This window comes from Rhinoraja longicauda, chromosome 3 (genome assembly GCF_053455715.1).
Source record: "Rhinoraja longicauda isolate Sanriku21f chromosome 3, sRhiLon1.1, whole genome shotgun sequence".
Classification (NCBI taxonomy): domain Eukaryota; kingdom Metazoa; phylum Chordata; class Chondrichthyes; order Rajiformes; family Arhynchobatidae; genus Rhinoraja; species Rhinoraja longicauda.
Window position 1 is genome coordinate 12,040,698 of NC_135955.1, and position 22,807 is coordinate 12,063,504.

General features: G+C 44.8%; 1 protein-coding gene across 1 annotated transcript in view; it reads left to right on the top strand.

The window, feature by feature from the left end:
- The window catches only part of LOC144611565 (uncharacterized), a 39,480-nt gene that overhangs the window by 11,134 nt on the left and 5,539 nt on the right, over nucleotides 1-22,807 (top strand). The window contains exons 6-11 of the mRNA XM_078430728.1: nucleotides 6,258-6,384; nucleotides 7,368-7,502; nucleotides 9,211-9,573; nucleotides 16,015-16,184; nucleotides 18,144-18,360; nucleotides 19,003-19,377. Of these exons, the coding sequence (XP_078286854.1) occupies nucleotides 6,258-6,384; nucleotides 7,368-7,502; nucleotides 9,211-9,573; nucleotides 16,015-16,184; nucleotides 18,144-18,360; nucleotides 19,003-19,377 (1,387 nt within the window). The remainder of the gene's footprint in view (nucleotides 1-6,257; nucleotides 6,385-7,367; nucleotides 7,503-9,210; nucleotides 9,574-16,014; nucleotides 16,185-18,143; nucleotides 18,361-19,002; nucleotides 19,378-22,807) is intronic.

A 22,807-nucleotide genomic window follows, 5' to 3' on the forward strand; every position in this document is an offset into this window, starting at 1 on the left:
AGCTTGCCGTCGTCTATGTGGTAGGTTGTCTTAGCTTGTCTTTGACATTCGCCGGCAGTCGCCTAAAAATTCGCCTAAGTGGGACGGGCCCTTTAGAGCGAATGCAGTGCCGGAGACCCGGGTTCGATCCCGACTACGGGTGCTGTCTGTATGGAGTTTGCACGTTCTCCCTGTGACTTGCTTGGGTTTACTCCATGTTCTTCGGTTTCCTCCCACACTCCCACACTCCAAAGACATACAGGTCTGTAGGTTAATTGGCTTGGTAAATGTAAAAAATGTCCCGTGTATGTGGGGGATAGTGTTAATATTCGGGGATTGCTGGTTGGCGCGGAGCCGGTGGGCAGAAGGGCCTGTTTCCACGTTTTATCTCTATATCTATTTCTGGTCGTTGCGTCAGGTAACGGCATTAGTTTATTATTGTTGTGTGTACTGAAAGGTCTGCATTTGATATAGTTTGAAAGATTGGGATTACACCCAAATCCAGAAATATTCCACAAAACTGTGACTGGGAGAAAGGTTGAGAGGAGAAGTGGAGCTCATTGGAAACCAAGTACCTGTGGAAGCAAAAAAACGTGGCTGTGGTATCAAATAAGAATTTTCTCAAATTGTCTTTACCAAGGAAGCATCTTCGAAAAGTAAAATGCATTTTAAATTCTTGATATATAATAATAACTTGCAGATGAACCAAACTTGAAGTTACTGGGAAGAGGGCGTGGGAGAATATCCCGAGTTGCCGCCCAGCGGAGGGGTGTACCCCAGGGAGCCGCGGCCCGTAGACTGAGGACTCACCTGCCCGGTGGGCCTCACTCACCCGTTGAAGGCCCGCGCCGGGGACAGAAACCGCTCTGGAGGCCCAACTCGCCCGCTGGAGTCCTGGGACTTGCCCTGTCGTGGATGGTGGAACCGCGACCCTCGTTGTATACTGGAACACGCCCGGAAGGCCTGGCTCGATTGCCTTGGCTCGAGGACCCACTGGAACCCTCCTGGAGGGCCGGTAAGCAGACTGGCTGCAGGAGGGAGTGCACGGGCTCGACGGGGTTGTGGGCCTTTGGATGCCCTGTAGCTACCTGTGGCTTGGCTGGTCCGGGCGCCGCTCCAAGAGGCCGAGTACGTGGACCAGACATGGCTTATCATGTTGGAGCAGCGGTGGAGGACACCTCGGCTATGCTTTGGCGAGGCCGACCCTGCAACACCAGCAGGACAACAGACCTTCATGGTCAGATCAAGATCCCTGTATTTACAACAACTGGGACTTGAAAATGGGGCCGAACTGACGACTGTACACTATATTAGCGTACTATTGCTATACATTTGAACTGCATCTGAGATGCATATTAATATGTATCTAAGTGCTTATTTATAGTGATACATACTGAATTGTGTACAAAAATGAATTTCAGTGTATCTGGGTGCATGTGACAAAGAAAGTACTGTAAAGAGTGAGGATAATAATAATTGTATCCAAACTGATAAATGCAGGGTTAGAAAGAATGAGCAGGCATCAGGTGGAATTTAATATTGAGCAATTATACCTTTGAAGACAGAAATTTGAACGAGAGGACACCATTGTCTTGTAGTACAAAGGAAATTACGTTTGGTAGTCTTGTACCTTGTTCCTTGAAAATAGCCGCTCAGTCTGAGCAAATTTTTTTTATACAGATGTGCTTCTGGGCTACATATGCATCTGAAAAGAGGACAAGAATAAAGGAGATAGACACAAAAAGCTGGAGTAACTCAGCGGGGACAGGCAGCATCTCTGGAGAGAAGGAATGGGTGACGTTTCGGGTCGAGACCCTTCTTCAGACTTATTCTTCATAATAAGGGAGTCTTGATGAACCTTCCATAAATGTCTGCCTGCCAATATTTTAGGAACGATGGGGAATATATCAAAGTAATTTATGTAAGTTGCCCCCAGAGACGAGAAAGTTCAGTTTTGTGCATTGCCTGATGAAACTGAGGCTGGTCAATCTGGACTGAGCTCTGTTAAGTGATTCTCTGATACACCAGCTAAATGGGTTCATGGTGCAATGAGGGAAAGTCATTAATTATAGGTGTGAGAGGAGGGGACAGAGGTGTGTCCGTGTCTGCCTGGAGTTCATGGAATGTGGGAATGTCAGATTAATCGTCATGTTGTGTGGCATTTTAATGGCGTGGAAATACCATACAAAGGATTGCACATTGCAGAGAACCCACCTTCGAATGTCGAACCAGGTTGTGGTGATTCTTGAGATATTGCCATATCTTAGGCTCAATCAAGTTGCTTTATCATTAACCCTCTTTCCATCATCAGGTCACGCATGGAAATGATCATTGATTTCACAATGTGTAATTCCTCGGCAAATAATACAGCCCATGCCTGCACAGAGCAAAATGTGGATAACATTCAGGCAAGGGAGGCAAGGTGGCACAGCGTTAGAGTTGCTGCCTTACAGTGAATGCAGCTCTAGAGACCCGGGTTCGATCCCGACTACGGGTGCTGGAGTTTGTATGTTCTCCCCATGACCTGCGTGGGTTTCCTCCGAGATCTTCAGTTTCCTTCTTCGCTCCAAAGACGTACAGGTATGTAGGTTAATTGACTTTGTAAGTGTAAAAAGGCAGCCAATCTCGACCTCATCGGGACTGCCATGGGCAATTTGTCAATTCAGCCGCTAGAGGTCGCTAGGGGTTCCGCGAGAAATTCCCCCGCCCTGGAAGTCTCCCCGAAAATGTGGCACCTAGGCTGGGCAAGGCAGCCAATCTCGACCTCATCGGAACTTCCATGGCCGATCGGTGGGTTGAATTTGCCACCTGCGGCCGAGGCTCTGGAACTCTAGCCCAGCTGGAGCCAGCACATCTATACCCATAGCTGACTTCCTTGACCAGCTGGATTAACCAGCAAAGCTCTGGAACCAAGAGTGCCAGAAAATCAGTGGTGGAACTGTAATGAGTAAATATTAAATTTAAGTACAAGAATATATAAGTATATTAATTAATTAAGACGTGGTTAAAATATAAAACTCAGCAGAAAAGCCAATTACCACCTTTTTGGGCTGATTATCAATTAATGTGCGAATTTACTTCAACAAGTACTTTTGTATGCTTAGTCGAGTCGCATATATCAAATCTTTCTTCATAACTTAGTCATACATTTTATGACCATTGTTCCTTTATTCAATACCAAGAGAATTGGGATGGGTAAGGAAACAGCAAACTAGGAAAGACAAAACAACAAAAAATGTCTTTGTGTTGCAAAAAGTATCTCTGTTCAATAACCTTTCTATAAATAGCAGAATATGCTCATGATAGGCCAGACATTGTACATGTAGTCCAAGAACTACTGACTGTTGGAAATAATAGTCGTTTTTCACACATGAATGTAGCGCAACGCAAATGTGCTACATTTCACACATGAATGTAGCACATTTGGCGTGCATACTTTTTTTTGCTGAACAGTTGCATTACGCGCCATATTATGAATTTTCATGTAAAATTCTGAATTTTGTACATCAAAATTATAAATTTGTAAAATCAAATGTTAGGAGGTCTGCATCATCTTCTTGGGGCTGGGCAGGGGGCAGGGTGGGACGGGGGAGGTACCATCATTTAATTAAACTGCCATGCAAATACTGGGCCTATTAGAGCAGGTCAGTCTGAGTCAACTTATCGCCTGCTGATACTCACCATCTACACAGCACAAGCCAGGAGTGTGATGAAGAACTTTCATTTACTTGGACGACAACACAGCGTTCAACAACTCAACACTAAAAAGAAGAAAGCAGCTGCTTTGATTGGGACCTCAACAGCCAACCCGTGTACAAAATACCCATTTCCTCCAGTGTTGGGCCTTGGCTGCTGTGTGTACCCATCTCCAAAGTATAGTGCAGTTACTCGTTCACCCTGCTCCATCAATACCTGTGACCTCCACCTTGAAGGACAAAGGTAGCAGGTGCACGGGAACATCACCTGTAGATTTTATCATTCACACCCCACCCTGATCTGGAAGTATCTGCAAGTCTCTGAAGTCGTCTTTTGCAGAGGTTGGACCATGAGAGATATTTAATGAGAAGACTGATGAATCTTTAGAGGATCAGGGAATGGAGAACTGCCATGGAACAGGATTTGAGACATGGTGCAGATCGACCATGATCAAAGTGAAAGGGAGGCTGAGTGGATACTCCGATTTATTTTGTCTTTCATCTTCACTGGGTCCGTATCCTGCAACTCACTTGCCAACAGCCCAGTGGGTGCAACTTCATTGCAGTGGTTCAAGAAGGTTCTCACCATCACCATCTTGTGAGAAGTTAGAGGTGGGCAAAGATTCTGAAAAAAAAATTTCAAAAGGGAAATTGAAACAATGCAGAAATCAAGTTCAAGATATGTTAGAATGAGCTGTTCCCACTCTCACTCAGGTTCAACTCACATTCTAACACTTCCAAGTATTGATTAATATAATCTTTCACCCAAAGCACATCAACCAAATCCTGCAATTCAAACCCCTTCATGATGGAAAGTAGTCACGAGTCACAAACAGTCAGACTACTCCATTAGACAAAAGAAAAGGTGGTGGTGTCAAAATGGAGTATTGTTCGATTTCTGGTCATTGTATTAGGTTTTGACATTAGTGTATTATTGTGTGTGTACTGAAATAGGGCGCTGTCCAATCAAATCATACCATACACGATTACAATCAAGCCATACACAAGTGTAACATGTAATGCAAAGGGCAAAAGTACCAGAGTGTTGAATATAGTATTATGGCATTGTAGTGTTACAGTTATGGAGAATAAGTGCAAGGTCTGTATTTGAGGTAGTTTGGAAGATTGGGACTTCACATCATAGGAGGACCATTTAGTTCTGATGGCAGCAATGAAGAAGCTGTTCTTCAAATCTGGTGGTACATGCTTTCAAGCTTTTATATCTCATGCCCAATGGAACAGGGAAGAGAATGACCAGAGTGAAACTGGACTTTGAACATATTGACTGCTTTCCCAAAGCAGTGTGAAGTGCAGATGAAATCGATGGTGAGAAAGGTAGTCTGTGCGATGGACTGGGCTACATCCACAACTCTGGAATGTCTTGAACACTTGGCCAGAGCAGTACGCAAACCAAGCTGCAATACAATTAACGGTGTAACGTTCCTCCATAGTACAGGTGTAACATTCCTTCCATAGTACAGAAAATAAAACAAAAACAAGCATCACACAGTGTTTGGTCTCTATGTTGCAGAATTTTGTTCCTGCATGATTTGTCATGTTAGCCGTCGCAGACAACACGTAATCCTCTGAAATTTCCGCCACTATGGGAGTATATATTTTGTATAGTGCATGAAATTCAGACATTCAAGTGTAACTGTGCAGCCTACACATTGTAATTATTCAGACATTCAAGTGTTAACTGTGTAGCATGTGTACTCTTAGGCATTCCTCAGTTAGCCTGGCATTATTTCTCAGTTAGCAGTCCTTAGATCCCTTATTCCTTAGGCATTCCTACTTTGGTAACCTTTGACTTAGGGATTGCCTGTACACCATTATCTCTTTGCCTTGTCACATTTGGATGAAAGATAATAGTGGTAAGAGAAGAGATAAGGAAAGACATAGGCCTTGGGGTGATGGATGGATGTGAGGGATGGACTAGCAGGGAAATAAGGGAGGCGAAGTATGAAGGGATGTGAGCATTGAGATACAGATAAATTACTGAATGGGATTTAATGGTGACGGGACAGACGGGTGACTGCAAAGAAATGAATGACTGAAGAAAGGAGTGTGGGTATGAGGTAATGTAAAGAAAATGAGGGTTGGAATAATCCTATAAACATAGACTGCCCGAAGTACTAAGTGGACAGTCAGGGCAGTCAGGGCAGTCAGATGGTTGACATCCTGATTGTTCCAGCCGTTGTTTGCAAATAAAGGCTTTTAACTTCTTGAAGAATTCTCCATGTCATCTGCTTCATTTTGAACACCGGTAACCACGACACCACCTTCCCCCACCCAAGTTGCAGTAGCTTCTCGTTTTCACCCTACAAACAGCTAACAATGGCCTGGTTACTTTATCATCGTTACTTTTTTGCATATCGTTCATTCATTGTTCTTTATCTCTCCACATCAACAATTTTTCGTTCCTATTACAAACATAAGAAAATAATTATGAGTTACACTAACAGCCAGACTACTGACTCAAACCTGCTCTACCATTGATCAACATATCCGTGATCTTCCATTGTCTTGCACTATTCTCAAATCCACTTATGAAACTGTTCTCTTTCCTTCTATTCTCAACAGGGGAAAGGGATGAGAAATATCTTCTTGAAAGACAGCACAGTGGTGCATCTGGTGGAGCTACTGCTTCACAGCACGAGAGAACCTGCTTCAATCCTGAACTCGGATTCTGTCTGTGAGGAGTTTGCACGTTCTCCCTATGACCATGTGGATTTCCTCCCACATCCCAAAGACAAGCGGGTTTGTGGGTTAAATTGTCCTCTGTAAATTGCCACCATTGTGTAGGGAGTGGATACGAAAGAGGGATAACGTAGAACTTGTGTGAATTGATGATCGATGGTCAGCATGAACTCGGTGAGCCGAAGGGCCTGTTTCCATGCTGCATCTTTTATTTAATCACATATCGGATGCTGGATCAAGCCACGGAGAGCCGTACACATGAAAGTCTTGAATATTATCTCAGCAGTCATCATGTCAGCCTGGCCCAGGAAGTCAAGGCAGTGACTTGAGAATCTTCTGACCTGTTCCAGTGGGAACTGGCTGCAACAGGGAGAAGCCGAGCTGAAACACGGAACTGTGTTTTAGAAGCGGAATGAACAAAGGGAGGAGGGGAAAAGAGACGGATACGGTGATGGATTGAGATGAAGCGGGCGGTACGGTGGCACAGCGGTAGAGATGCTGCCTTACAGTGCTTGCAGCACCAGAGGCCCCTTGTTCAATCCTGACTACGGGTGCTGTCTGTAAGGAGTTTGTACGTTCTCCTTGTGACCGTGTGGCTTTTCCCCAAGATCTTCAGTTTCCTCCCACACTCCAAAGACGTACAGGTTTGCTTCTTCCTTCCTGGTCTACTTTCTGAGAATTCGGCAAACTCTTTCTAATCAAGATTTAAGTGAAGTGCGGTGTGGACTTGAAATGTTGCTGGTGTAATTTGCAATGCACCACAGATGGTTCAGCAGCCAGAGTGTGAAGCTCTTGTTGCTGCTGCCAGTTCCACTCAGATTCTGCAAAGACAAGGACTTTGAAATGCAAAGTCTCAAAATGGACCTCCATTTGAAGCTGGCTGACGATTCTTGAAATGCCTCTTGAGCCCTTTTACTCTCAATGTTAACTGAGCCATTTTACACTCAATGTTAATTGAGCCCTTTTACACTCAATGTTAACTGTAAAATTCAGAAAACTACAGAAACAACAAGGAGTCTTGGTTCTACTTGGCCAGTGGAAAGACTGAACGACATTTGAAAGCTCAGCGAGGGAAGAGAATGCTGTTCATTCTGCTTTGTGCCTTTGCACTGCCTGTCTCTGCTGATCGTAAGTATCCTTTAACAAGGGGCAGCAGTTGGTTTTCTGGCTGCTTCGGGATTAAGAGCCAAAATCATATTGACTGTTGACCAGTCTTGAACAACCGAATGTCTTCCTGTGTTGCTCTGAATGTCTTTGCTCTCATTGTTGATTCTGATCCTAATCAAATTGGTTTTGGTTTATTGTTGTCACATGTACTGAGGTAGAGTGGAAACCTGCACCAGGGATAATACCTTTCTCAAAATAACATCTCATATGCTTGGAATGAATTCCCAATCTTCCAATATACCTTGTTGTGGCCACGAACATTATTTTTAAACAACACTTCCTCTGCATGTGTAATGCTATATTCTTTACTCTCTTTTCTCTCATGCACTACGTGATGTAATCATGAATGGTATGATTTAGCCGGACAACACACAAAACAATTTTTCGGTTATCTCAGTATACATGAAAATAATAAAACAATACTAATTTTCCTCAATCAGTATTACCGCCCCATCTAAAATGTCCCTCCCGTCTCCATTATCAACATCTTGTAGCCAGGACCATTAAATGCCTGGTCCTGCCCCGACTGTACCAGTCTTTAGTTATCTCCGTAACATCATTTTCCCCTATAGATATTTCTACCTATGAATAACCAGGCTCACTCACATGTTTACTACTTTAGTGCTATCTGCCACTCACAATCTTGGTGCACCTTATTTCTCTTTTCTGTTGCCACACACTAGTAACGGATACTAATGGATACTAGTCCATTACTTTGCCTGTTTGGCTCAAACACTTCCTCGTGCACCAATAAATCTCCCTGCTACGACATTGTCCCAGTGTGGCTGAGGTGCAACCCATTGATCTTGGAGAGGTCTTTCCTGAAGCAGAACTGGTCCAATGCCCCTAGAATTTAGAGCAGAAATGAGAACGTCACGAAAATTAGTGCAGTAATTAAAATGTCCTGAGCATTGGAGCAATAACCAGAATTCTCATGGATTAGCACAGCAACTAGAATATCACAAGAATTGAGCAGTATTTCAGCTCAAAAATCAATAAATGGCTCCCCAGCCCCAGTTTGTACCACTCACCTATACGCTGAAAGCAACTTAGAGTACTCTGCTAATTAATGATGTGTATCTTTGGGATGTGGGAAACAACCTAAGAAAGAGAAACCCATGCAGTTTTCGGTGGAAAGTGCAAATTACACACAGCACCCGAGGTCAGGATTAAATTCTGAATCCATAGAGTTGTGAGTTAGCAGCTCGACTAGCTGCTCCACTGTGCCAGCTGTGTACATCTTCGATCAGTGGTAGGGTACTTTCTTGGTGGGATCTTTCTGTGCACTACTTGCCTGTTGCATTCCCAGCGCTACTTCACCACCAACACTTCAAACCTGTGAAGCTCTGTGGACCACCACCCCCTGACTGTGAGGGAAGTGATGTAAATGCAAGGCCCCTCCTGGTCATCAGCTTATAGCTGTGAGAGAGAGATGTGGCTCCAGTGAAGAGCCTGCACAGCCCGGACGGAGGAGGGGAACCTCTGCTGGTGCCACAGTCCCACCTTTCCCGTTTCCCAGTGCTCACCACATGGTGAGGGTGACACACAGCACAGCAACATCGCAGATCAAATGCCTCCCACAAGGGCAAGGATCCAGGGTGGGTGCAACCTCCTACAGTGACTGTGGCCCTCAGTTCAGTCTTAACGTTACATCTCTGTGTCTTCACAGGCTACACTGTCGGTAATTGGACCATGGAGACACCGGACCAGGTGATGGGGAGGATGGGGAAGCCCGTGGTTCTGTATTGCAAGTTCATTCACCCTCACCATGATTACAAAGGCAACATCAGCATCATCTGGAGTAAGAAGAATGCCAATGAGCCGTTTTTCAAATACATAAATTATCCATCAGGAGACAAGTATATAAATGAGATCCTGAGTAATGAAGGATCTCGCTACAAACCAATGGGGAACCCTCGGAAGAACGATGCTTCCATAATCATTAATCAGCTGGAAAAGAAGGATACAGGAAAGAAGCTCAACTGTCGTGTTGAGCTCACGGGAAAAAGCGGAGCAAACTTTGGAAGGTCACATGGGCCTATCAAAGTATCAGGTGAGGAATTATTATGCTGCAAACAAACAATTTGCCTGTCTTCCTCCAGTTGCCCAGTGATAGGTGGATAGAGGTGGGGGGGAGGGGGGGGGGGCATGGAGGAGGTGCTTATCAGATAGGTGGAGACAGTGATAATGGCGAGTGGTGAAAAGGAGACATAAATGTGTCAGACAAGGAAACAAAATATAAAGGCGGGAGATGGGCTGGGGATAGACTTGGGATAGAAGGAATTATGGGATTCGAGGATGCGAGATGAACAAGGGAGAAACAAGGGGCAGTGTGACTGGGATGATGGGAGAAATGGGAGAAAATGTAGTAGATGCGTAATACATCCACTGGATCCTCCCTTATCATTCCTGCTAGATATATTGTCCACCCTAACCATAAACTCCACATAAATTGTCAACAGAACTTCCCCTTCATCAAGAATTAAATAAAAAATTGCAGTAAAATTCATCAGGTCTGAATGAAGAGTCAACTCGAGGGACTACAATATCCATGTAGGAAGGTGTGTTGCTGCTACTCAGGTGGGTTTAACCTAGTTTGGCAGAAGGTTGGGAACTGGAGCAGAGGGAGGTATTGAATGGGATGTAGACTTCAGCTTAAGACTGATCAGAAGGGCTGGCAGGGCCAGGTTAATGAACACAGTGGAACTGATGGACTGATGTGTTTATTTCAATGCTATGTGTATTATGTGTAAGGTAGATGAATGTAAAGTTTGGATTAGTGCATGGAACTATGATGTTGTGGCCATTAGAGTTTTGGTTGAGCGAGGGGCAGGACTGACAGCACAATGTTCCAGGGTTTTAGGTGTGATTTAGCAGCATTGTAGGTTATATAAAAATACAAGCAGGTCACCTGGAATTACTTTATAATAATAATAATAATAATATATTCCTTTATTCGTCCCACACCGGGGAAATTTACAGTGTTACAGCAGCATCATCATCCTCTCTCCCACCACCTGCACTGTCGAGGGGGCAACCTAGGACAGAGCTGGCCTTCCTGACCAGCTTGTTGAGTCTCTTCCCTTCCGCCGCTGAGATGCTGCTGGTGTTTTCAGTCCAGTCCAGTCCAGTTTATTGTTGAGGTGGACACCCAGGTACTTATAAGAATCCACCCTCTCGATGTCCATTCCCTGGATGTTCACCAGTGTCGGGGGGACCTGGCTGCGCCTGCAGAAATCTCCCACCATCTCCCTGGTTTTCCCCGCGTTGATCCGGAGGCAGTTCCGCTGGCACCAGTCTACAAACTCCTTGATCAGTTCTCTGTACGTCCTGTCCTCATGGCCCGTGATGAGGCCGACGATGGCAGAGTCGTCAGAGAACTTCTGTAGATAGGAGTGTGCAGAGCTGTGCCTGAAGTCCACAGTGTACAGGGGGAACAAGAATGGAGCTAGCACTGTTCCCTGCGGAACACCAGCAATCAACTTATTCAAGTTGATTTGAGAATTCTGCATATTATTTATAAAGAAGATGAAGTTACATTTACAGTTACATTTCACCGCTCTAGAGCAGCACAGGAGGGTCAGGGACAGATGGGTCAGAGTGGGAGTGGGATGGAGAAACATGGTCACAGATGTGTAGGAATGAACTGTAGATGCTGATTTATACTGAGGATAGACACAAAATGCTGGAGTAACACAACGTGCAAGGCAACATCTATGGAGCAATGGAATAGATTCTTCTTCAGGTCTGAAGAAGGGTTCCATTCTGAAACATCATCTACTCATTTTCTCCAGAGATGCTGCCTGATCCGATAAGTTACTCCAGCATTTTGTGTCTATCAACATGGTCACAGACACAGGTGAAGAAATTGATAAAGAAAATGTGGTTAATGCATTCGACCAATGAATAATGTCCATATTTTAAATCTTTCTCTACCCAAGATGATGTCAGAGCATCCATGGTGATCGGGAAGAGAGAACGTTCTGCCACACTGCCCTGCACCTTCAGCCACCCGAGCGTCAAGCGCAGGGTGAACACTGTCCTCTGGATGAAGGGGACTCCATTGGAAGAGTCCGTTGTCTTTAATCATACCCGTTCCTACCCCACAAGTGGTCACGGCACTGACATTGTAAATAGAGGAGGTCGATATGAGCTGGTGGGAAAGCTAGACAAAGGAGATGCCTCCATCAGAGTGAGGGGACTCGTGTTGAATGACACCAACGACTATTTCTGTCATGTTTGGACAACCTGGAATTCCCCTCACAAGACACGGATTCACGTGACTCAGGATGAGGCGAGACTACAGGTTTTGGGTAAGGAAACAGTCAGTGTTGAGGAGTAAATGATAAAATCACATTGAACAACGGTAAGAAGATTCAGCTTTGTTCTGTTTCCTCTCTGAATATTTCACTCAATTCTCCTGCTGGGTCACTTACAACCCCTCACCCCTTCCTGGTGCTAATGGATGGAGTTTCTCCCTATGTGCGAATGAATAACAGTGAATTTAATTGACTTTAATCCCTCTCACGGCTTCAGGCACCATCTTGGAGCTGTCTGTTGGGAGTGATAATGTATCGGGAGATACCTGTGTGTGCGGAGGGAATGGACAGGTTGATCATTGGAGCTGCCATTTTTCTGGTCTACTTTCTTGTGATTGGCTTCACTTTCTAGTGGTTGGACATAGGTGAACATCATGTCTAATCTCCATTGCTGGTGTTCATGGAAGAATCATGGGACCACCAGTGACATTATTGTCAGCCTCTGGTTCTGGTAATGGGGAGGGGGTGAGAGAGAGTAACCCGGGTGTGAGTGATCCTTGATTATGTTGGCTGCTTCCCCAAGGAGTAAATGCAGTTGATGGGTGGGGGAACGAGGGAAAACCTTTTATTCAATCTGCATGGTTAATCCTGAGCTTTCTGTTGCTTGTAATTTTAATCCTCATTGCAATTCCCCCTCTGACTATTTTTTTGTGACTTCCTTATAACCAGTCTAATGCAATTTGAAGAACAGGGCTCACAGCTTCATTCCAGACTCCATTGAATTCAAGAATTCTGGATGATACTTTTTCTCTCTTTTATCAGAACTAACCAGTTCTACTGAAGATAAGCAAAAATGGAATATTGATCATTTATTCTCTCAATATTTATTCACAAAATGCTGGAGTAACTCAGCAGGTCAGGCAGCATCTCAGGAGAGAAGGAATGGGTGACGTTTCGGGTCGAGACCCTTCTTCAGATTGAGGAATGGGTGACGTTTCGTGTCGAGACCCTTCTTCAGATTGAGGAATGGGTGACGTTTCGGGTCGAGACCCTTCTTCTCTCAACGATTTGTTCTCTCAACGCTTATTGCAATTTCAATAAGTTAGCTGAAGATTCAGAGGTTGTATAGAGGGGTGGATCGGAAATAGGAAATATCTCTGAAACGGTGAGTCGAGGTTTGCTGTTGATGAAATTATCTAGTTGGTAAATTAAGGAAGGAAATTGGTAACAGAGAACACGAACAAAGATATAAACTAGAGCTGCAAATTGCACGTCAGAGATGCAAGAAACACCCAGCAGATGAGGCAGTGTCAGTGGAGAGAGGAGAAAGGAGCCAGTATCGCAGATGAATAACCTGCTGCAGAACTTCTGATACAAACAGCGAGAAATTTACCAGAAATTGTTGTATTCAATGTTGACTCAATGGTTCATTGGGTCAACTTGAATGGAACAATTTCTGGTGACTTGCTCGCTGTTTGTAGTCCAGGCTCAAAACATACTTTTATTCATTAGCGTTTTGAAGCCTTCTGTTGAGGTTGATTTTTGTTTTGTGCTGCTCCATTTGAACTGTTTATTTTGTGCCTGTGTGCTGTGATGTCTGTTCTTATTGTGGTTTTAGTGCCTGCTCTGATGTACAGCTCTTTGGTCAACGTGGGTTGTTTTTAAATGTGCTTTTATAAATAAATTTAACTTGACTTCACTTGACGTGAGAACCATTGTCCCTCACCTTGCACAGCCCTCCCTCTTCAGCCCTTCTTCCCCAGGGGCAGTTTGGGGGGGGGGGGGGGTGGGGGGCACCTCCCACAGATGAGTTTAGGGCGCAGAAGTTAAAACCCCCTACCCCTCCTGATTCGGTTAACCAGGCCTTTTCTGTTTGGCTGCCAGTGACTAGCAGAATTCTGCAGGGCTCGGTGCTGGGGCCACTGCTCTTCATGTTGTATATTAATGATTTGGATTGAAGGCTTTGTGGCCAAGTTTGTGGATGATACAAAAATAGGTGGAGGGGGAGGTAGTGCAGAGAAAGCAAGGACTCTGCAGAAGAACTTGTGTAGGTTTGGAGAGTGGGCAGAGAAGTGGCAGATGGAATATATTGTAGAAAAGTGTGGAGTCATGCATTTTGGTAATAGGAATAAAAGCCTTGATTATTTTCTAAATGGGGTGAGAATCCAGAAATCGGAGGTGCAAAGAGACTTGGGAATGCTGGTGCAGGATTCCCAAAAAGTTAATCTGCAAGTCGAATCAGTTGTAAAGAAAGCAAACGCAATGCTAGCATTTGTTTCAAGAGGGTTTATATACAAAAGCAGGGTTGTAATGCTGACACTCTTTCAGGCGCTGGTCAGGCCGCATTTGGAACATTGTGAGCAATTTTGGGCACCATATCTGAGGAAGGATGTGTTGGCCCTGGAGAGGGACCAGAGGAGGTTTACAAGAATCATCCCAGGAATGAGTAGGTTAACATCAGATGAACCTTTGACAGCATGGGCCCATATTCACTGGAGTTCAGAGGAATGAGGGGGGACCGTATTGAAACAGACAGAATAGTGAAAGGTTTGGATAGAGTGGATGTGGAGAGGATGTATCCACTAGTGGGAGAGACTAGGGCGAGAGGTTTTAGCCTCAGAATTAAAGGACGCTCTTTTAGGAAGGAGATGAGGAGGAATTTCTTTGCTCGGAGGGTGGTGAATCTGTGGAATTCTTTGCCACAGAAGACTGTGGAGGCAAAGTCAGTGGTTATATTTAAGGCAGAGGTAAATAGATTCCTGATTAGTACAGTTGTCAGAGGTTATGAGAAGACAGGAGAATGGGATTAGGAAAGATAGATCAGCCATGATTGAATGGCGGAGTAGACTTGATGGGCTGAATGGTCTAATTCTACACCTATCACTTATGATCCTATGAACCGTGCCTCCCACAGATGAGCTTAGGGTGCAGACCATAAGACTCCAGCCCCCAGCCCTCCTGATTCAGTTAACCGTGCCTTTATTCTCTCCCCTTTACTCTCTCTACACCAACGACTGCACCTCCATAGACTCCTCTGTCAAGCTCCTCAGGTTTGCGGACGACACAACCCTGATTGGACTGATCCAGGATGGGGAGGAATCTGCCTACAGAGGTGAAGTGACACAACTGGCGTCCTGGTGCCATCGTAACAACCTGGAGCTCAATGTTCTTAAGGCAGTGGAACTAATTGTAGACTTTCAAAGAGCTCCCCTTCCCCTCCCCCCACTCACCATCAACAACACCACAGTCACATCTGTGGAGTCATTTAAGTTCCTTGGAACCATCATCTCCAGGAACCTTAAATGGGGGGCCACCATCGACTCCACAGTCAGAAAGGCCCAACAGAGGATGTACTTCCTGCAGCATCTAAGGAGGCACAATCTGCCACAGGCAATGATGGTTCAATTCTATACTGCTATCATTGGGTCCGTCCTCACCTTCTCCATCATGGTCTGGTTTGGCTCAGAAACTAAGCACGACATCCGGAGGCTCCAACAGATCGTTCGCACAGCTGAGAAGGTTGTTGGCTGCAACCTTCCCCCCATTGATGAACTGTACACTGCAAGGGCCAGGAAGCGAGCGGGCAAGATCATCTCTGACCCCTTTCACCCTGGCCACAAAATCTTTGAAGCACTTCCTTCTGTAAGGCAACTCCGGACTGTCCAAGCAGCCACAGCCAGACATAAAACAGCTTTTTCTACTCAATAACCAAAGTCTCTAGTCTCTTTTTTGCTCTGGTTTATTTTCACCCACATGTTTAGACCGTAATGTTGTATCCTTATTGTTTTGATGGGTTTATGCTTTCTTCTTAATTGTTAACTGTATGTTTGTGTTGTCATTTGTGAGCAGAGCACCATGGCACATTGCTTGTATATGCACATACTTGGCCAATAAACCTATTCATTCATTCATTCATAAAATCATTCATTCATTCATTCATTCATTCATTCATTCATTAATTCCATCCTCCTCTCCGGTTCCCGGTCTTCAAGGTCAAGGCTCACTGGGAGCCTTGAAGGCTCCATCTTGTCCAGACTGAAGTTGAGGTGTCTTTACTTGAGATTGGCCCTTATTAGAATAGTGCAGGAGGTCAGGAACAGCTAGATCAGAGTGGGAATGGGATGGAGAATCTAAGTCACAAGTATGGATGAACTATTGATAAAGACTGTGTGGTTATTGTATTCAATTTCTAAATCATATTCACACTTTAAAACTCTTCTCTATGCAAGGTGATAATGTCAGAGCATCCATGGTGATTGGGAGGAAGAATGGCACTGCCACACTGCCCTGCTCCTTCAGTCCCTCGATCAGGAATCCCAGCTCCATCACGATCCGTTGGATGAAGGGGAGTCCACGGGAAGAGTCCACAGTCTTTAATCACTCTGTGAACCCTCCCTACAATGTCCCTATAAAGGGAGGAGGTCGATATGAGCTGATGGGAAACCTGGAGCAGGGAGACGCCTCCATCAGTGTGAGGGGACTCAGACAGGGTGACACCAGTGATTATTCATGTCACGTTTCTGTCAGTAATTCAACGTTGACGACTGTGACTCAGGATGAGTTGAAACTGCAGGTTGTGGGTAAGAAAACGTATGTTATGCTGTAAACGATAATAACATATTGAACAACCTTAAGATGAATGAGCTCCCACTGACAGCGTAGAACAGCACAGGAACAGGCCCTCTGGCCCACAATGTCTGTACTGAACATGATACTGCGTTAATCTTGTCTACCTACAGGTGATACATTTCTTCCATTACCTACATTTCAAAAAGCCTCTAAAAAACTATTGTAGCTGCCTCAACCTCCACCCCTAGCAGTATTTTCCTGGCACCCACCACCCTCTGTGTAAACAATAACTTTCCCCACGTATCTCCTTTCATCTTTTCCCCTCTATCCTTAGTACAATGCTGTCTATTCGTTGTCATTTCCACCACAGGGAAAAGGCAGCATTCTGGTAAACCTCTTCTGAAACCTTTCCAAAGTCTCCACATCCTTATAATGGGTGAGAACTGTACATAAAACTGGATGCAATAATCTCAGTGTCGTAACTAAAGTTGGAGAGAGCTGCGAACATGACTTCCTGACTCTTGTATTCAGAAGATAGACGCAAAGAGTCCCTTCTTCTCGACCCAAAACGAGACCCTTTCTTTCTCTCCAGAGATGCTGCCTGTTCCGCTGAGTTACTCCAGCTTTTTGTGTCCATCTTCGGTTTAACCAGCATCTGCAGTTCCTTCCTACACATCTTGTATTCCGTACCTTGACCAATGAAAGCAAGCATACTGTACACCTTTTTCACTTGTGTTGCCATTTTCAGGGAGTTATGGATTTGGAACCCAATATGTTTCTGTACATCAGTGGTTTTAATGGTCTTATCCTTGTATACTTTCCACTTGCAATCAATCTCCCAAATGCAACACTTCACATATGTTTGGATCAAACTCCATCTGCCATTTCTCTGCCTGTATCTGTGTGCGGGTTTGATATTTAAGCTGCCACTTATGTGGACTGCACTCTTGTGATTGTCTTCACTTTCTCATGTTTGAACGTCACATGAGAAGGGGTAGGCCTTTTAGAACTGAGATGAGGAAAAACTTTTTCAGTCAGAGAGTTGTGAATCTGTGAAATTCTCTGCCTCAGAAGGCAGTGGAGGCCAATTCTCCGAATGCATTCAAGAGAGAGCTAGATAGAGCTCTTAAGGATAGCGGAGTCAGGGGGTATGGGGAGAAGGCAGGAACGTGGTACTGATTGAGAATGATCAGCCATGATCACATTGAATGGCGGTGCTGGCTCGAAGGGCCGAATGGCCGCCTCCTGCACCTATTGTCTATTGTCACTGTCTCATCTCCAATGTTGGTGTTGATGGGAGTCTTGTGGCATCTCCAGTGATATTGTCGTCAGGCTATGATTATGGTGGTATGGGTCAGGTAATATTGACTTCTGAGGCAGTTCTGGCCAGTTCTTATACAAACAGTAAGCAAGTTATTGAAATTGTTGTTTTAAATGTTAACACAAAGGCACTTCATGTTGTACAGACAGATGATGAGGTACTGTTGCTTGAGATTGGGCCTCGTTAGAACAGTGCAGGAGGTCTGAAACAGGCAGATCAGAGTGGGAGTGGGATGGAGAATTAAAGTCACAGGCATGGATGAAGTATTTTTATAAACCATGTGGAATAGATTGCTAAATACAACTTTTCTCTATACAAGATGGAAAAATAAAGACATCCATGGTGATTGGGAAGAGAAGTGATTCAGCCACACTGCCCTGCTCCTTCAACCCCTTGAACAAGAATCCCAGCCCCATCACGATCCGCTGGATGAAAGGGAGTCCACGGGAAGAGTCTACAGTCTTTAATCACTCTGTGAACCCTCCCTACAATGTCCCTATAAAGGGAGGAGGTCGATATGAGCTGGTGGGAAAACTAGACCAGGGAGACGCCTCTATCAGAGTGAAGGAGCTCAGACTGAACGACAGCAGTGACTATTTCTGTCACGTTTGGGTCAGGAATTCCACACAGGAGACGGTGACTCAGGATGAGACGAAACTGGAGGTTGTGGGTAAGGAAAGATCTGTCTGTATTGTGCTGTGAACGATAAAATCACATGATCAACTGTAAGAGGACATGAGATCAGTGACAGGTGGAGCCGAGATCGGCCCAATCCATTCCTTGCTCTGGGCTGCCCTCGCTCAGCACCGCCCCTAGTGATTGGAAGACAGTACTGATTCCGGCCAGGATGCACAGAGCTCCCTGCAGCAGGGTCAGAGATTCAGAACCACATTCACCTGCTGAACCTCCAGACCCTGTATCTGTGACAGGGTCTGTGTTGCAAAGATCCACAGACCGTCCTGGGGTATTTGCATCTGTCTCTTTCATTCACATCCACTCCAGGATACTGTATGTTCTCTCACTGAATATTAGAGCATAGAACAGTGCAGCACAGGAACAGCCCCTTTGGCCCACAGTGTCTGTGCAGAACATAATGGTAAGTTAAACTAATATCATCTGCCGACACATGATCCATATCCCTCCATTTCCCGTAGATCCACGTGCTTCTCAAAGACACTATCATATCTGCAAATATTTCACTGCAGACTCCTAGGTGTCTTCTTCCAATCCTCATTCAGATGGACTCTATCCTCACACAGCATCAATAATGATTAATTCAATGAGTTTTAATTGAATTTCTTCCTTCTCCAAGTCCCAGCCACCATCCTGGAGCTGTTTTTTGGGAGCAGCAATGTAACTGGAGAAAAGACCCTTGTGTGCAGGGCTGAAGGGAAGCCCCCTGCAAATATCACATGGATCGGCCCAGGGAACAGCACACTGCCCATGAACAGTAGTGAGATGAGGGTCACACATGATCCAGAGAAACTACTGACTGTGGGAGAGCTGCTTCACCCCAGGATGCCAGGGAATTACACGTGTGTGGCTGTGAATGAACACCAGAGAGACACGCGTGAGATCCGCTTACACATGGATAGGAAATGGTTAATGCAGGTCCTCTGCTTTGGATTGTCCATATTGGCTATTGCCCTCCTTGTGATGGTATTTGTTCTCAGGTCTTTGAAAAAAGGTAAGTTTGCCAATAACAACTGCATTGTGGGCTGTTTTGGGTGTTCTTGGGAATGTTGGCTTTTTCACATTTTGTAGGCCGGAAATGTGAACAGGAGGGCAGTCATCCCTGGTTAGGCCACATTTGGGGTATTATGTCCAGTTCCGGTCACCACATTTCAGGAAGGATGTGGATGCTTTGGAGAGGGTGCAGCAGAGGGTTACAGAATACTGCCTGGATTAGATGATTTTAGCTATAAGGAGAGGTTGGATTGTTTTTCTTTGGAACATCTGATGCTGAGGGGCGAACTGATCAAAGAATGTCAAATTATGAGACACATAGAAAGAGTAGATAGTCTTTTTTCCCAGGGTTGAGATATCAAAAACTAGAGAGCATGGGTTAAGTTGAGAGTAGGAATGTTTTTTAAAGGAGATTTAAGAAGTGCAATTTGTTTAGAATGGTATGTGCCTGGAACGTGCAGCCAGGGGAGGTGTGGAAGCTGACACGATAGCAATGTTTAAAGAGCATTTATACACGTAAATTTTGCAGGAAATGGAAAGAGATCAACCATGTGCTGAGGGATGTGATTAGTTTAATTTGGCATTGTGGTCGGCACAGACATCGTGTGCCAAAGTTAAATCTTCAGTTCTGGTGGACCTGGCCTGTTCCACCTTGAAGGGTCAAGTCTGCCCTCACCATTGTCACCCTGACTGACCTTGTCCATGGTGACTTGGGTATATCAGGGTCAGAATTTCCTGTTCTTAATAATACAGTCCTGAGATAAGGCATTCATTACCCTTGCCCTCCGATGAATTTGTGGGAAGGTCCGGCTGTGATTCTGATCCTCGCTGTTCGTCGAATGCTTGGGTATCATTTGATAAAGGTTCTGAGCTTTCCGATTCAATACTGGACCAGTTTGCAGATGATGTGAAACTGAGTGGGAAAGTGATGGTTTGAAGCTTTGAAGAGGATCTATAGACAAGCCAAGTGAGTTGGGAAACAACATGGGAATGTGGGAAAATGTGAGATAACCCACTTCAGTAAAAAAAGCTGGCAAACTTCAGTGCTGCTACAGTGGTGACGGATTGGAGAATACTGATGTTCATAGATGACTCACTTTATGTCCAAACGTGTGGATTTCGGAAAACAAATGTAATGTTGGCCTTTAATGCAAGAAGATATGAACTCAGGTGTAAATGTATAGGTCCATGGTCTATATACTTTCAAACGGACATGTGGACGTGGAGTTACCAGCAGTGAGAGAGTCCAGGACCAGAATATAAGGATGAACCTTTAGAATGGAGATGAGGAAGAATTTTTTTTTAGCCAGAGGGTGATGAATCTGTGGAATTCAATGCCACGGGCAACAATGGAGGTCAAGTCATTGGAAATTTTAAAGCGGAGATTGATAGGTTCTTGATTAGGTCCTTAGATTTGTACAATAGCAATAAAAGCTTGTATTAATTTATTATTATAGTCACCTACTGTGATACAGTGAAAATCTTTGTTTGGATGTTATTTGGTCAAATCTAATCATACAATACACGAGTACGATCAATCCATATACAAGTACGACAGGTAGTGTAAAGAGAAAAGTACGGGAGTACATAATATTGTGTTCTAGACTTTAGAGATACAGCGTGGAAACAGGTCCTTTGGCCCACCATGTCTGTGCCGACCAGCGATCACCACGTATCATTAATACTTATGTCTATCGTGTGTGGGAGAAAGCCTGAGCACTCGGAGAAAACCCAAGTGGTTACAGGGAGAAAGTACAAACTCCATACAGACAGCACCCGTAGTCAGGATGGAACTCGGGTCTCTGGCACAGTAAAGCAGCAACTCTACTGCTGTGCCACTGTGCCATCCGTAATTACTTCATTACGGTGTTACAGCTCCAGAAAAAGTTCAGATAAAAAGCAAGTTGGAAGATGGGGACCACACCATAGTTTGTGGGAGAACCATTCAGCAGCATGACAACAGTGGGGAAGAAGCTGTTCCTGAATCTGGTGGATTGTGTTTTCAAGCTGATATATCTTCTGCCCAACGGGAGAGGGGAGAAGAGGGGATGACCGAGGTGAAAAAGATCCTTGATTATGTTGACTGCTTGCCTAAGGCAGCGTGAAGTGTAGATGGAGTCATTAGTGGGAAGTGTGGTCTGTGTGATGGACTCGACTACATCCACAACTCTCTGAAATGTCTTACGGTCTTGGGGAGCGGTTCCCAAGCTGTGAAGCATCCTGACAGTATCCCGATCAGTCTGAAGAAGGGTCCCGACCCGAAGCGTCACCTATCCATGTTCTCCAGGGATGCTGCCTGACTTGCTAAATTACTCCAGCACTTTATCTTGCTTTCAATGGTGCATTTGTAGAAATTGGCTAGTGTTGTTGGAGAAATGCCAAACTTTTTGTTAGTCTACTGAGCAAGCATGTGGCATGATTAATACAACAGAACATCCCTAGGTAGGGCAGGATAGGCACTGAATAGTGTTCAAAACTGGGGCAGAAGGAGGCCTAACGACATCCTTCCCTTTGGTTTTATATTAGACAGTCTTCTTCCTTCCTTATCTGATTCCACATCTACACAGCTTTGTCTTCATTTTATCTCAATCCTTTGTTACAAACTCCACCCATCTGCCACTCAACCCTCTTCACCTGAATCTACCAACATTTGTCAGTTTTTGCCACACCCGTTCCCCTTCAACTCTACTCGCCAGCTTTCTCCCCTCTATCAATCTGATGAAAGATCCCGACCCAAAACATCATCGATCCATTTCTCTCCACAGAGCCTGTGTGGCCCTCTGAACTTCTATAGCACTTTGTTCTTTTACTGGGGCAAGTAGCTAGGGAGCAACTGCCTTTTGGGGAAGTTTGCATCAGTAGGTCAGAGTGACTTAATGATGAGAGGTTGTAAATTTAGACTCGAAGGAAAAGGAAGCATATGCAAAGTTTAAGGATCTGAAATTGGACAGGGCCTTTAAGAAGATTATGAAAGGAAAGAACTTTCAGAATGGCAGGCAGTGGAGAGTGGAGTCTCGGTGCTGGGGCCGCAACTATTTACAATATATATTAATGATTTGGATGATGGAATTAGAAGTAATACTAGCAAGTTTGCGGATGACACAAAGCTGGGTGGCAGTGTGAACTGCGAAGAGGATGTTAGGAGGTTGCAGGGTGACTTAGTCAGGTTGAGTGAGTGGGCAGATGCATGGCAGATGCAGTATAATGTAGATAAATGTGAGGTTATCCACTTGTGGCAAAAACGAGGAGGCAGATTATTATCTCAATGGTGTCAGATTAGGTAAAGGGAAGTGCAACGAGACCTTGGTGTCCTTGTACACCAGTCGCTAAAAGTAGGCATGCAGGTACAGCAGGCAGTGATGAAAGCTAATGGCATGTTGGCCTTGATAATGAGAGGATTTGAGTACAGAAGCAAATAAGTCCTTCTTTGC